The sequence below is a fragment of the Bufo bufo genome, chromosome 2 (genome assembly GCF_905171765.1).
Source record: "Bufo bufo chromosome 2, aBufBuf1.1, whole genome shotgun sequence".
Lineage (NCBI taxonomy): Eukaryota > Metazoa > Chordata > Amphibia > Anura > Bufonidae > Bufo > Bufo bufo.
The window spans coordinates 763,103,208-763,119,250 of NC_053390.1; the positions used below are offsets into that span (position 1 = coordinate 763,103,208).

General features: G+C 42.9%; 1 protein-coding gene across 2 annotated transcripts in view; it reads right to left on the bottom strand.

Moving 5' to 3' along the window:
- The window catches only part of SLIT2 (slit guidance ligand 2), a 429,541-nt gene that overhangs the window by 106,230 nt on the left and 307,268 nt on the right, over nucleotides 1-16,043 (bottom strand). For both annotated transcript variants that reach the window (XM_040419036.1, XM_040419035.1), the window contains exon 5: nucleotides 3,510-3,581. In XM_040419036.1, the coding sequence (XP_040274970.1) occupies nucleotides 3,510-3,581 (72 nt within the window). The remainder of the gene's footprint in view (nucleotides 1-3,509; nucleotides 3,582-16,043) is intronic.

The following is a 16,043-nucleotide window of genomic DNA, read 5'->3' on the forward strand; positions in this document are numbered from 1 at the left end:
ACATTTCTTGCATCTGCGAGGTCCGTGCGCCGGAAACTGACACCTTCTCCAGGTACTAGTTATAATTTAAGACATTTTTCTGGCGTAAATTATAATAAATATAGAATTTAAATATGCTGTGGTGGACCCGCCCTTTTCTACTAAACTCCACCCACTTACAAAAAATAAATGAAACTGGCAACAGCATCATAAAACATAAAAAGTTACAAAATTTTGGTGCAACATGCCATTTTCACCGAATTTGGAGACTTTCTTACACCAAAAACAGGCATAAAACATTTGTAAATGACGGACATTATTACTGAATCCTTCTTGATTTTGGGTCTTCAAATACCTCCACTATAGGGCACAGACATAGCAAAGTTTTCCTTCACATGGGACAAAGGTCTGGAGGGGAACCCTCCCTTCCCACCTAACACCTGGAGCACACGTCCTTCAATACCCCTCCTGCTTATTGCCCTGCACAAGGGGAACATTGATTTTTAATATGAATTTATGGCACGATTTATTGGCCAAGCTGTACACAGGGGTGTAACTATAGTGGCTACAGAGGTTTCAGTTGCACCAAGACCTTGAAGGCTAGGGGGAAGGGGGGGGGGGGATTTTTCATTGAGCTCCTGGAGCTACAAATAGGTTATCATGCCAATTAGGGAACATGGATGTCATAAAGGAAGGCCCCCCACACACAAGACCCCAGAATTGAAACACTCATATTACATTGCTTTTATATTGCATGGACGGCCGTTCATCTGAATTAATACTACATTTCTCCTGCAATGTCCAAAAATACCTGGCTGACCGTGGCTTTCCCCACCAACATTACACATTATACATTGAGTATCACAGTGGGGCATGGGTAGCCATTCAAACGGTAAAACATCACCAAGCTGGCATTTACAACAAGATGCCAATACTTTTTTCATGATACTGTGTGAGGGACACATAAAGGGGCATTATACTGTGTGAGGAACACGTAGGGGCATTATACTGTGTGGGGGCACATAAGAGGCATTAAACTATGTAAGGGACACATAAGATGCATTATACTGTGTGAGGGATCACATCGGGGAATTATACAGTGTGAGGGACACATAAGGGGGCATTATAATGTGTGAGGAACACATAAGGGGCATTATACTGTGTGAGCGACACATATGGGGGCATTTTACTGTGTGAGGGACACGTAGGGGTATAATACTGTGTGAGGGACACATAAGGGGGCATTATACTATGTGAGGGACACATAAGGAGTAGTGTTGATCGAGCACCAAAGTGCTTGTGTGCTCTGGCCGAACACATCAGTATGCTCGTGTGCTCTACCGAGCAGCCGAGCACAATGGAAGTCAATGGGAGAACCTCAGGCATCCCCTGTTCGGAAGAGAAGAGGGTGTCTGGTTCACAAAAAAAGGTTAGAAATTGATGGAAACCCTTCAAAATGGTTTGAAAACAGCATTAAGAGGATAGCTGGATGCATCTTGGACTCCTATTATCTACAACATACAATAGACAACCACACAAAGGCTATATGCCAAAAGCCACGTATGTGCAAGCCATCAATCTATCTATGAGACAGATGACAGGATTAGTCAGCATATCTTACAATGGCAGCCTTGTGCACTATGAGACATTCCAAACCAACTCTGTTGAGCAGTGTGCCCCACTTACTAGCGCCCCAACAAGATGAACAGCGCCATCTATTAGTTTCATAGTCTTATGACAAGAGTAATCGTCTTGTCATAAGACTATGAAACCAATAGATGGCGCTGTTCATGACTCATGAACAGCACCATATATTGGTTTCATAGTCTTGTGAAAAGACGATTACTCTTGTCATAAGACTATGAAACCAATAGATGGCGCTGTTCATGAGTAGTGTAGATCACACATTTTTCATGCAAATGGTTTTTCAGCTGAAAAACAAGGCATAAAAAAAAATATGTCTTTCCCATATGCCCATCTTTATGCAAATGAGTTTTTACATGACAAAACTGTATAGAAAGGTTATTGAATATTATGAGGCTTACTGGCTCTCAGTCAGATGAGAGCTGGTTTGGAATGTCTCATAGTACACAAGGCTGCCATTGTAAGGTATGCTGACTAAGCCTGTCATCTGTCTCATGGATAGATTGATAGCTTGCATATACCTGGCTTTTGTATGTGTGTGGTTGTCTATTGTATGTCGTAGATAATAGGAGTCCAAGACGCATCCAGCCATCCTCTTAATGCTGTTTCCAAACCATTTTGATGGGGTTTCCATTCATTTCTAACCTTTTTTTGTGAACCAGACATTCTCTCTTCTTCAGTGCAGGGGGTTACTGGTTTGATGCTCAGGTCTCCCATTGACTTTCATCGTATTAAATTGTACTCGAGCACCCGCAGTATTCGTCCGAGCACTCGGATGTGCCGAGCATAGCGATGCTCGAGCCGAACAGCAGTTCGGCCGAGCATGCTCGTTCAACACTAATAAGGAGGCATTACACTGTGTGAGGGACACATAAGGGGGCATTATACTGTGTGAGGGACACATAAGGGGGCATTATACTGTGTGAGGGACACATAAGGGGACAATATACTGTTTGGGGCACACATAGGGGTATTATACTGTTGTGGGGGCACATAAGAGGCATTACACCATGTAAGGGACACATAAGAGGCATTATAATGTGTAGGGGACACATAAGAGGCATTATACTGTGGGGGGCACAGCAAGGTGCATTATACTGTGTGTGGGGCATATACAGAGGTATTATACTGTGTGATGTGTGCATATATGGGGATATATCAGGAGCATATATATACAGGGGAATTATACTGTGCAAGGCATATAAGGAGGCATTATAGTGTGTGGTGGCATATGAGGAGGCATTATAGTGTGTGGTGGCATATGAGGAGGCATTATAGTGTGTGGTGGCATATAAGGAGGCATTTCTAGATTTTAATAATGCAAAACATTTAGAACCTGAGATATAAAATTCCATATACAGTATATATGGCAACAATTCTTTTTTGCTTCTACAGTATCTGCAAAAATAATAAAGATTAATTGAATAAAATAAAAATAAAATAAAAAATATCTATACTAAAATACAGCAAAAATAGATTTACAGTGCTCATAATTCCACTCTATATGTTCAGGTTTGTAAAAGGGGAAAAACTTTTACACAGGACTCCATAAACATCTCCCAGTATAACGATGAAAATAAGCAGCCACTTGTTTAGCTGCAGGGAAATTAAATGCTTGAATTTATCTTACAAAGAGTTAAAATGTTTATGGTATCTCTTAAAAATGCTTATGAAAAACAGGACAGCAAGAACTGGAATCGCATGCTCCAAATTTTACATGCAGGAATGATTTCCTGTGTAAGTCTTCTGCTGGTTTGCATTTATCAAACAGGTCAAAATACAGTTTGAATGTCATAAAACATTACAATTTTGTGGGGTTAAGGCATGTGCTGCATTACAATATGTCATAAAGGCCAAATGATACGGCTCCACAGGAAAATACTTACAGATTTTTAATATCTACCGCACCACGAAATGCTTTTCTGGGGATTGCTTGGATCTGGTTCTCACTGAGGTCACTGAAAAAGAAAAAGATAAAAAAAAAACTATTGAAACAAAACCTGGAAAAGTTAAAAAAAAAAAAATGGTCAAGCTAGATGTATCAATTTCAGAAAAAAAAAATCATACGTTCTGACAAATCATTATAGTTTGTTTTCAGAAAATAATCTTTATATAAAATCTTTAAATAAAATATAAGTAAAATAGCGTGTATAAATAATTACAGAGGTTGGATCTAAAACTAAAATTATTGATACGGTACATAGAACATATATTAAAAGTAATTTCGCCAAATTGAACGAAATATATACTTATCCTTCCAGACAGGCTAGAGAATAAATAATAAAACAAAGGACTAGGGTTTATATATTGCTGCATAATAATGTTTCAGAAAAGTATGTTTAATACAATAAAAATATACATACGTTAAAAATATATTTGCATCTATAAATATAATAAACTGGAAAAATTATTTAAAAAAATAATAATTATATATATATATATTTTATTTATTTTTTTCATTTTATTTTACATGACTTTTACAAGATTTTATGCTGCTTTCCCTGAGCCATTCTGTAGCTGTAAGCGGGCTGTGCTAGGCTGACAGTCAATCTCATAAGTAAAGGCAATAATGACCTTCAGCACTCTGAATGTCACTTTGATTTATATGTCCCTTAAATAAAAGTGTAGTATACATTAGCGGAGCACTGATTAATATACAGGCTAACCATAACAACTATGCAAATGTTAATCAGAAACACAAAAAGAAAGTTATGAGCAATCTCTACCCCTGATACTCCGTGTCGCTGGCCATATGTTAATTGTTACACCAAGTGCTGTTGTACAGATGTGTAAGACATTCGAGTTATGGACTATACTGTGTTATATCTGGACAGAAATCCAAACATCGGAACAACTCAGAATCATAGAAATACTGGAAGTTATGGCAAGAGTTTCCACTGCGTAATAGCAAGTACTGGGAACTGTGTATAATATATAGGGTATATACTGTGTGTAAGATGTGAGATTTATCTTCATTTATTGTACACACTTATGTAGCGCTGACATATTCCGCAGCGCTTTACAGACATCACGCTGTCCCAAGTGGGGCTCACAATCTAAGTTTGTCTTTGGAGTGTGGGAGGAACCGGAGAACCCGGAGGAAACGCACACAAACACGGGGAGAACGTACAGACTCCATGCAGATGTTGGCCTTGGTCGGATTCTAACCTAGGACCCCAGCGCTGCAAGGCACTAGTGCTAACCACTGAGCTACTATGCCGCACAAAGGTAGGTAGGTACGTAGGTAGGTAGGTAGGTAGACAGACATAGATAGGGGATAGATAGATTTAGACATAGATAGATGATAGATAGATAGATAGATAGATAGATAGATATAGACATAGATAGATGGATAGATAGATAGATAGATAGATAGATAGATAGATAGATAGATAGATAGATAGATATTAGATAAATAGATAGATAGATAGATAATAGATAGATAATAGATATACTGTCCCAAATACTCAGCAGTGAGGGACATCCACTTTAGGAGACTCTCTGATCTCTGCCCAGACTTCAGCTCCATGGAGGAGGAAGAGAACAGTGTGGACATAGCAGCACAATATATCAGTGCCTGCCACAGACTGAGAGGAGCATGATATGCCATGGACTCTGATACCCTGACCCGGGGCGTGTCCGCACCCCTTACCCCTCTGTCATGATATGCCACGGACTCCTATACACCGACCCCGGGTGTGTCCCCATTCCTCAACCCCCTATTTCCCACATGCTTTGGCAATACTAATGTATAATAGACCTGCCAATAAAGCTTGATTGATTGAATGATAATAGATAGATGGATAGATAGATATAGACATATATAGATAATATATAGATAGAAATGAGATAGATAGATATAGACATATATAGATAATAGATATATAGATATATAGATAGATAGATAGATAGCACAGATTTCACAGATTATGTCGCTGCCGTCCTCCCCTGCTAATTAATTCCTATGAAGCAGCCGTGCGACGTGCTGCAGTGTATAATAGGTGCGCCGCCATATGCTGAGGGATATTACCTAGCGCACTACTGTCCTGGAATAAGAGAGACATCTTGCCTAGAGCCGTCAGACAATAAAGGCCGGTGGCTATTATTCTAAGCCATTGCATCAAGTCATTACAATAATGTCCTTGCGGTAATGCCATTGTATTTCTAGATCCCTTTATGACTTCCCTTTAAATGCTGCTTCAGCGTTCTCAAAAAGAAGCTTCATTATGGAGAAGACAAAAAGAAGACGGCGCAGGACGAGTCTTCTGTGTTTTTGCTGTTGTGTTCCCAGGGGACGCACCGTCCACCCCAGAGGAGCAATAAATCCATTGGGGATGGCAACCCGCCTGCAAATTTAATTACTGGTAATTTTATTCCCTCGTCTATGGTTTAACCTTCCTAAAAGTCTGAGAGTGACATCATAAATCTCCCCTGCCATCCGCTTATGGCAAAAGCACTGACTAATGCGTAATGACTAATGTGTCCCCATCTCTTTTGGGAAGGCGGGGGCAGGGTAAACTGCTGATCTACTACTGGGAAGAGACACTGATGCCGCCCTCTTATCAGAAAGAAGGGGTCTGCAGAAATAAAGTGGCAAGATTGATGCCCCCCCCCTCCCATTTACGGAAAATCATATGATTTCCTCAATGTCGGAGGTGGGGAAAACATAAGAGCTGTCCTGTATATGATTTAATATGCAGTACCGTAAAAGAGCGAGGACGGGATAAAAACGACATCTGTAATTTATAATAATGCGGATGGAATGAAACGGGAAGATACCAGACAGCGGGCGGCGATACAGGAGGCACAGAAAACTGCTGGAATGAATGGTAAACTCACCTACATGTCATTCATTCAGCATGGAATAATACAGCGCCCCCTCTAGTCCAGGGTCGGGAAAATCCTGTGCTCAATGCAGTATGTAATCAATGGATAATATCTACCCGCTGATCATGGAAATCCATTAACAGGCTGTCTATCTATCTATCTATCTATCTATCTATCTATCTATCTATCTATCTCATATCTATCTATCAATAAAGCTTTATTAGCAGGTCTAAAATTATACATTAATATAATTCTATACTAATTAGTACTTATGAAGAAAGATCGATAATAGATAGATAGATAGATAGGAGATAGATAGGAGATAGATAGATATTCTGCATTAGTTCTGCACTTTATCTATCTATCTATCATCTATCTATCTATCTATCTATCTATCTATCTATCTATCTATCTATCATCTATCTTCTTTTATTGGCAGGACTAAATACATTTTAGCATTGCCAAAGAAAGTGGGAAATAATTGAGTAGGGTTGGGGGATGGGGACACATCCAGGGTGGGGATCTAGGGTAAGTTTGGGGAATAAGGTTGGGAACACATCCAGGGTGGGGGTATAGCAGTCCATGGTATATCAGGCTCTTCTTAGTCCATGGCAGGCAGTAATATATTGTGCTGCTGTGGCCACTGTGTTCTCCTCTTCCCCTAGCAGTATGGAGAGTCTCTCTTCCTCCTCCATGGAGGTGAAGTCTGGCAGAGATCAGACAGTCTCCTGAAGTGAGAATCCCTCACTGCTGAGTATTTGGGGCACCACAGCAGAAAAAGAGCATCATCCTCCACGGCCTCCTGGTAGCACTGCTGGCACAGTCTTCTCTCCCTGGGTTTGTACCTCTGTCGGTGCCACCCGGATTCAAAGATCAGGCTGTGGGTGCTCAGTCTGTAGAGGCTCAGGATCTGTCAGTCTCTGGGGTTGGGGAGTTTCTCCAGATATGGGGCAGTTTGTGCTCCCCCTGCAGGCCCTTGTATACTGTGTGTACACTCTATGATGTTTTTATGTGTTTCCTCCAGACGCTGATATACTCTTCTTTGCTCTTTTGTATCGTCCCCAGTCAGTCTGTCAGTCTATATTGGTTGGTGGCTTGGTCAGGCTGGGTTTAGGTGACTTTTTCTGGGGTGCTTTGTTGATGCAGCAAGGCTTTGTAGTGGTAGGAGCTGAGTTTGATGCTATGCAGATGGGCTCTGAATGACTGCGCCCTCTTCTGGACATCAAGGTATAGTGGGAATCTGCCCAGCTCTTCTCGACATGCACTGTTAGAGGTCCTCCGATGGACCTGGAGAAGGTGTTTGCAGAATTCTAGGTGGAATATTTCTGTTGGCCCAGATTCCCACTTTGACAAGTCTGGGTATAGTAATCCATCTATCTATCTGATATCGATTTATCTCTGCATCTATCTGTCAATCAATAAATCAAGCTTTGTTGGCAGGTCTAAATTTATACATTAGTATTGCCAAAGCATGTGGGAAATAGGGGGTTGAGGAATGGGGACACACCCGGGGTCGGTGTATAGGAGTCCGTGGCATATCATGACAGGGGGGTAAGGGGGACACGCCCCGGGTCAGGGTATCGGAGTCCATAGCATATCAGGCTCCTCTCAGTCTGTGGCAGGCACTGATATATTGTGCTGCTATGTCCACACTGTTCTCTTCCTCCTCCATGGAGCTGAAGTCTGGGAGTAGATCAGAGAGTCTCCTAAAGTGGATGTCCCTCACTGCTAAGTATTTGGGACAGTATATCAGGAAGTGGGCCTCATCCTCCACCTCCTCCAGGTGGTACTGATGGCACAGTCTGCTTTCTCTAGGCATGTAGCTCTGTCAATGCTGTCCGGATTCGATGGCCAGGCTGTGGGCGCTCAGTCTGTAGCGGCTCTGTATCTATCTATCTAGAAAAGAAAGCCATTACACTACTTTATTCACTGAAATTAGATGTGCTGCTGCTTCTTTTTCTTTTCTAACTGGTAGTTGGTGGGTCCTATCTAAACAGCTGGCACTCCGTTCACTACTACACCGACAGTGCTGCTGACTTTGGAATATATCTATCTATCTATCTATTATCCATCTATCTACTGTGATGATTCACTCTGGTAGTTAGGATTACCGGGTGCAGCACAGAGGCAAAGTACAAGTTCTTGGTTCAAAACATCAGTGTTTATTCACACGTGAAAGCAAAACAAAAACGTAAGTTGCCTGGTGATTGTTCACACACATGAAAAGTTCATATATAAAACAGTCACCTTTTCTCCTGGGTGTTACTTCACGCCCTGTTGGAAGTTCTGCCTTGTCCACAGGCAGGCGTTAGGCGGCCTGTTCGCCCTTACAGGGGTCTGAGCCCTCCAGCCCGGGTCAAGCCGCGGATCCCAACACAGCCCTCAGATCACAGCACACAGACCTCCTGAGCTCCACTGTCAGACCGAGGTAAATCCACCACACCTGGCAGTGCTGGCTGGTTTTTATACCTGGCAAAACCCAGCCTGGAACGTGGGCAGTAGTCACCCACCCAGCACTTTGACTACTCCCAGTAAGAGCCGTCCTAGATCAGTTATTACAGCCATACTAAGTATCAAGGTGTCAAACAGCAACTGCTGCTGACACATAAAAACCGGCTCTTACTCCACCGAGGCCAGGAACCTCAGTGACACGTACCTATCATCCATGAGGATTCCTTGTACCTTCTTACACTACCTATTATCTATCTAGAAAAGAAAGCCATTACACTACTTTCTTCACTGCAATTGAATGTGCTGCTGCTTCTTTTTCTTTTCTAAATGGTAGTCGGTTGGTCTCATCTAAACAGCTGGCACTCCGTTCACTACTACACCGACAGTGCTGCTGACTTTGGAATCTATCTATCTATCTATCTATCTATCTATCTATCTATCTATCTCTTATCTTTTAATCTATTTCCTATATATCTAGATTATATATCTATCTATTTATTTATATGTATGTCTCTCTTTTAATCTATGTCCTGTGTATCTACCTATCATCTGTCTACGGTATCTATCTATCTATCTATCTATCTATCTAATCTATCTATCTATCTATCTATCTATCTATCTATCTATCTATCTATCTATCTATCTATCTATCTATCTATCTATCTATCTATCTATCTATCTATCTATCTATCTATCTATCTAATCTCCTGTAGTACTCTTTGCTATTTCAGAGGCTAGTAACAGATTCCAGAGAATTGTTCTATTCTGTACTATGCATGTAACCTTTTTATAAACTGAAAGTTAATTGAATCTGACACTACAGAAAAACCTTTCATTCCACCCGGTGACATGGATCAACAATACTATTCTCGGATATCACAGACAAACATGTCTATTTCCGCAGCTCGGCGCTCTATGCATGGGAGAATCTGATTAAAATGTCACTGTACAGCTTCTAAGCAGATGTTTTACCAATACGGGGAGAACAATGGACGACACAAAGAGACGGCTTATAGAATCAAATACCCCATTGATTTATTCCCGTACCAAATAATGCATGACCTAAATCCGGTTATTTTCATTGAATTACGTGACTTTACCGTATGGACTGCAGAGTCAGGGTAATATTTGTAGATTGTATGTATACTGTACAGGATCACTCTCATCCCTTCATTAAGATACAGATGCAGCAGAACAGGATTGCCAGCTAACTCTGCATAGTTTGTGCGTGAGAGGACAGAAAGCAGATGTACTGTAGCAAAAACTCGACTCTGCTACATCTAGGACTGCAGGTGGATCTACGCCATTACTTACTGCATTATCCTAACTCTGTAAATGTCATCTCATATAGAGATAAGTGACGACTTCAGCTCTGCTACATCTCAACCATAACCCTATGCTTTAACCATATGCTACAGGCAATCATCATAAAAGGGTCATATATTCTATTTCAAATGCAAATGGAAATCACGGAGCGGCGTAATACTGTATACGCAGTACATTAGGGTAAAACGACATCAATCATCCCCATCTGAATAGATTATGCTTGCTCGTTAGCATAAAAAAAACTCTCAATCCTCAGTCTCGTCATGGAAGTCAATTCATTGACCACAAAATCAATTCTGTCCTGCCCTCTCTCTTTCCAAAAGTGCACTTAAATCAATTTGTTACAAGTGCACCGCATAAAATTAGATGTGGACAAAATGCGCTTTGTACTGATGTCATTATTGGAATACGCCCGCAACTTCTGGCTGCCTTATATAATAATAAGAAGGGAGCGCTCACAAGATGGCCCCCGCCCCGCCCACCATCTTTTCTAAATTCCTCAGCACTAAAGCCTGTGTATGACATCTGTTCCCAATATAACCCTTCATTTGCTGAAATAAACAAATGATCAGATATAATATATCTCACATAATGGGAGAAATGTATAAAAACTAGTGCAAAAATGACGGTTGAAAGGGTTGCCCATAGCAACCAATCAGGTTGCAGCTCTCATTTTTCAGAGGACCTTTTGAACATGAAAGAAGCTGTGTGATTGGTCAGGCAATTTCCTTTATTATTTTGCTGTAGCCATTCTGATAACTCTACCCCGCTGTACTGGTTGCCCTTTGTCATGTCTTACATACCCATATTGCAGGGGATTGACCAAAATTAGTGCATGGCAAAATGTAGGAAAGATGCCCATAGCAACCAATCAGATTCCAGCTCTTATTTTTAAGAGGACCTTTTGAAAATGAAAGAAACAGTCTGATTGGTTGCAATGGGCATCTTCATGGCAAAATGTAGAGGACTAATTTTGGTCAGTCCTCCACATTATGTGTGCATAAGACATGACAAAGGGCAATCAGTACGGCGGGGGAGAGTTATCAGAATGGCTACAAAGGGACAATAAAGGAAATTGCCTGACCAATCAGACTGCTTCTTTCATTTTCAAAATGGTAACTGGAAAATGGGATCTGGAAGCTGATTGGATGAAATATCCCTATGATGCCATTAGTCTGGGACATTGTAGCACTAGTATAATATATATAATAGGCTCTTGCTCCATGGCGACATATCGCTTGCAGAGCAAAACTCACATGTGTTCTGTTCATCACGTCTCAAAAGTAAGGAAGCAGCCATATAAAAAGAAAACAGTTTGGCAGATGCACATGACAGTGGGGCCACTGTTCCCGTGTTGCAGACCGCAAACCGCGAGTCTACAAAACATGAGCATCGGCCGTATGCACTGCTCATTGCAGAGTGGACCCATGGACTTCAATCGCTCCACTATCTGCAAGATGTGGTTAATGATAGGACATATTTTTGCGAGCGCGGAGGCATAGACCTGAAAGCCCATGGAACCATGCATAAACCCTTCCGTGGGCTTCCGGTCTTTGCCACCACGCTGCAAAAGAATATGTCCTGAAGTCAATGGGTCTGCACCGCTATGCGGCGTGCACAGGGCCGGTGCCCCTGTTTTGGGACCCACGGCCCTGCGGTCGTGTGCATGAGGCCTTAGACTCAATATGTGGGGAAAGGGGAAAACTGTCAGGTTGTGTCACAAACTTGGCACATAGTTTCCAACAGTAAGGATGTCTCTAATTTTCAGAGACAGTCCCAGAAAATTTGGATGGGGGACGCCTCCAGGTACTGACTGCATGCCGCAAAGTCCGGGGCGGGAACCGGAGCGGGGTGGTTTGGAAGTCTGGCCTTAGAGGGACGAAGGAGGGGACGATGTTGATGCACTACTTTTGTAGAAGCACCGCCCATTGTATGTGTTGCCCCACCCATTTATACAGAGCTCCACCCATTTTGTATGTCATCTTCCCCCAATGTACTTTGGGTGCCAGGGATGCATCTAATTTCCTGCATCTCGTTCATTTATAGTACAGGGAGGGCTACTTTTTGGACGTAAGCGGCTCTCCATGCTGTGCCTGGGAGATTTGCCAACTCTTCCGGAAGTCCGGAAGATCTCGCCCTTCTCCGGAAATCTGTGTGTGTAGTCCGTATTTTGAAGCTGTATAGTAAATGTATAGAACACATGTGTAAAGGAAGAGTAGCTTAAAAAAATAACCCATAATGTGAGTGAAAGATATGCCGGATTATCAGACTGTCTACGTTATCAGACATGAGGATCTGCACAACTTAACCACGTCTAGGAATAAGAAGCGCCATGCTGTACTTGTCACGTCAGGGGCATCTGTGTGTAATGGAAATGTAACAGCTAAATGACAATGATGTCCCCACAATAAAAAGGCCGGAGACGACAGCGGAAAATGGACGACCCCTGAAAGCACGAGACACTACGGTAAACCATCAGTCATGTCATTCACACATTCCCAGTCATGTTGTAAGGGTGCGGGGGAAGCATCCGCCATGTTGGGGAGAAAAGGATTCACTACATGATCACTTGTTGTAACAGTGAGGAGGATGGGTACAGCGCAGCCATTGGAGGGGTTAGTAGAGCAGATCTGTGATTAGGGGAATCGAGGACTGCTGCTCCGGTTTCTCAGCGTGGGCACGCAGGTCGGGTTAAAAAAAAAAGACCTTCAGGTGCGCGCCACCATGACTGCAATGTAAAAGATACATGTAAACACCGCTATACTTACTATATGAAAATGAGAAGCTTTTTGTGCTTATTTTAGATCAAAATTGTGTCATGCCCATCTACCAACAACAAGGTGGCTTCCACAGATGGCAAGGCCAAAATTGTAGCCTTTAGATGCCGCGATCAGCGATGAACGTGGCATCTGTGGGGTTCAATGACAGGGGACGGTGCGATCGCCGTTCCCCATGAAAGGAATTTCTTTGTGCAGCCGAATCGAATTCTTCAGAACTTCGCTCATCTCTACCCATCATCTTTGGCAGTTGCTATTCGAGCAAATTCTGCTACTTTCTGAATATTGCCTCACAGCGGAGCTATACTCAGCATCTTCGGCTGCTGTGCTACATCCTGTAAAGCTCCATGTAAAGGAACATGACCTGCGCTAAAGACGTAAGTGACAAGTACTAATCACTAGAAAGCCGCCCGCCATCGACTGATACAATCCAGTGCGCTCAACCGGTGAGGAATACCACAAAGACGGAGAGCTGTAATGACATAAACATGGCCTCCGGATGTCATACCATGATGGGGCTTCCCCCTGTAGGAATCCCGAAAGTACAAAGCCCTTCTACATCACAAAGGTGTCTCACATTGCAAGCCCTTTATTCCCCATGGCTCCTTCCCTGTGATCTTTACAACATCTTTGTGATGCCACATGTTTCGCTCAGTCTTAATATTGTGTTCACGTACGGGTCCTCATTAGATTTCAGGCACTCGCATCGCATGAGGGGGCAACATCTGTCGAGAAGGCTTCAAAAAAAAAGCATTTCAAATCACGTACAGAGCTATATATCTCAGCTGGACGAATGACACATGGGCTCCACATGGACATGAGGTTGCACATAGGCTTCCTGGAAGACGACGTGTTTCGAGTACAATGTAATGATGGATCAGGCTGCCCCCCTCAATCATTTCGACTGGATCCACTTCCATCTACGCTGCCATTCAAAGACGTGCCGCCACCTCCCCTCAAGGATATTATGCTGTTCTCAAAGGGTGACAGACATATGATGGAATTTTACGGAACAGGCGCAAGGACAAACTGCTTTGCAGAGAAGAATGTAATGGTTAGTTTTAACAAAAATGAATTGCTGTTCTGGCAAGACCATTGAAAATTAAATTACCAGACCTTTTGTATCCATTATAATTGTTTGACGGAATAAAAGTAAGAGACAATTAAAAGTGACAGGTGCGCAGCTTTCTGGGCGACTTTAAATCAAATCAATAACCTCCTGCACGAAAGCTTTACGAGATGGATTCCTGAAATTATTTCCATAATGGAGGACCTAAAACTAAATGTTTCTTTTTTTTCATTCAAGTCTATTAAAATGTAAAAGGATTTTCGTACGGCTTAAACAATGAAAGCAGACCTTAAAACGCGGGAAAAAGTCCCATCCATTAGTCAACTGTGCCGGTCACTGTGGGCCCGACCAATGTAAAAGTGTGTTTCCTAATTACCGAGGCTTGAGCTGTAATCTGCAGCCTTTAATTTATATGGGGCTAAGCTGCAATACCAGACATGGCCTGTGGACATGGGTGGTGCCGTTTCTGGAAAAGATAACACACTTTTGTTCTAATGTCACACAATCCCTTTAAAGGGTCTAGCCAATATTCTGTACTATGTCTGTAGATAGCAGGAGAACCTTAAAGGGGTTGTGACTAGTGTTGAGCGAAATTCTGTTTTAAGTTCGGCGTCTAAAGTTTGGCTTCCGGTTAGCGGAGAATCCCGATATGGATTCCGAATTCCGTTGTGGTCCGTGGTAGCGAAATCAATAATCGGCCATTATTGATTCCGCTACCACGGACCACAACGGAATTCGGAATCCATATCGGGATCCTCCGCTAACCGGAAGCCGAACTTTAGACGCCGAACTTAAAACAGAAGTTCGCTCAACACTAGTTGTGACACCATTAAATACTGTTTTAATATAATTCAGCATGGAAAAGTGTGTACTTTTGAAGTTTACTTGCGGTCCACATAACACAGATCCGCAAAAAATACAAATGACGTCCGCGTGCAGCCGGCCCCTAATAGAACAGAACAATCCTTGTCTGTAATGCGGACAATAATAGGACATGTTCTATTTTCTTGCAGAATGGGCATACGGAAACATAATGCACACGGAGTAACTTTAGTTTTTTTGTGGACCCATTGAAATGAACAGTTCCGCATAGGGTCCACACAAAAAAAACGGAACGGACTCGGAAAGGAAATACGATCATGTGCATGAGTCCTTAGAAAAATGCTCCAGTTGTGAGATATTCTCTTTACTTCATGACGGTGAAGGTGAAGGTCCTGGTGTTTACTCTTTATTAGTAGGATGCACGTCCACCGAATGAGGTGGTCGCACATGCTCAATTCCATCCTTCAACTGCCATCAGTTATATCTAGTGTTAAATGTGTGCGACAGTTATGGGGATAGAGCTGCAGTAGAAAGAACATACTCTCTGAGTTTTGATAGAAAAAGAGCTGCAGCAGACAGGGCATGGCCCCTGAGAAAGAACATGCCCCTGAGCTGCAGCAGACAAGGCATGGCCCCTGAGAAAGAACATGCCCCTGAGCTGCAGCAGACAAGGCATGGCCCCTGAGAAAGAACATGCCCCTGAGCTGCAGCAGACAAGGCATGGCCCCTGAGAAAGAACATGCCCCTGAGCTGCAGCAGACAAGGCATGGCCCCTGAGAAAGAACATGCCCCTGAGCTGCAGCAGACAAGGCATGGCCCCTGAGAAAGAACATGCCCCTGAGCTGCAGCAGACAAGGCATGGCCCCTGAGAAAGAACATGCCCCTGAGCTGCAGCAGACAAGGCATGGCCCCTGAGAAAGAACATGCCCCTGAGCTGCAGCAGACAAGGCATGGCCCCTGAGAAAGAACATGCCCCTGAGCTGCAGCAGACAAGGCATGGCCCCTGAGAAAGAACATGCCCCTGAGCTGCAGCAGACAAGGCATGGCCCCTGAGAAAGAACATGCCCCTGAGCTGCAGCAGACAAGGCATGGCCCCTGAGAAAGAACATGCCCCTGAGCTGCAGCAGACAAGGCATGGCCCCTGAGAA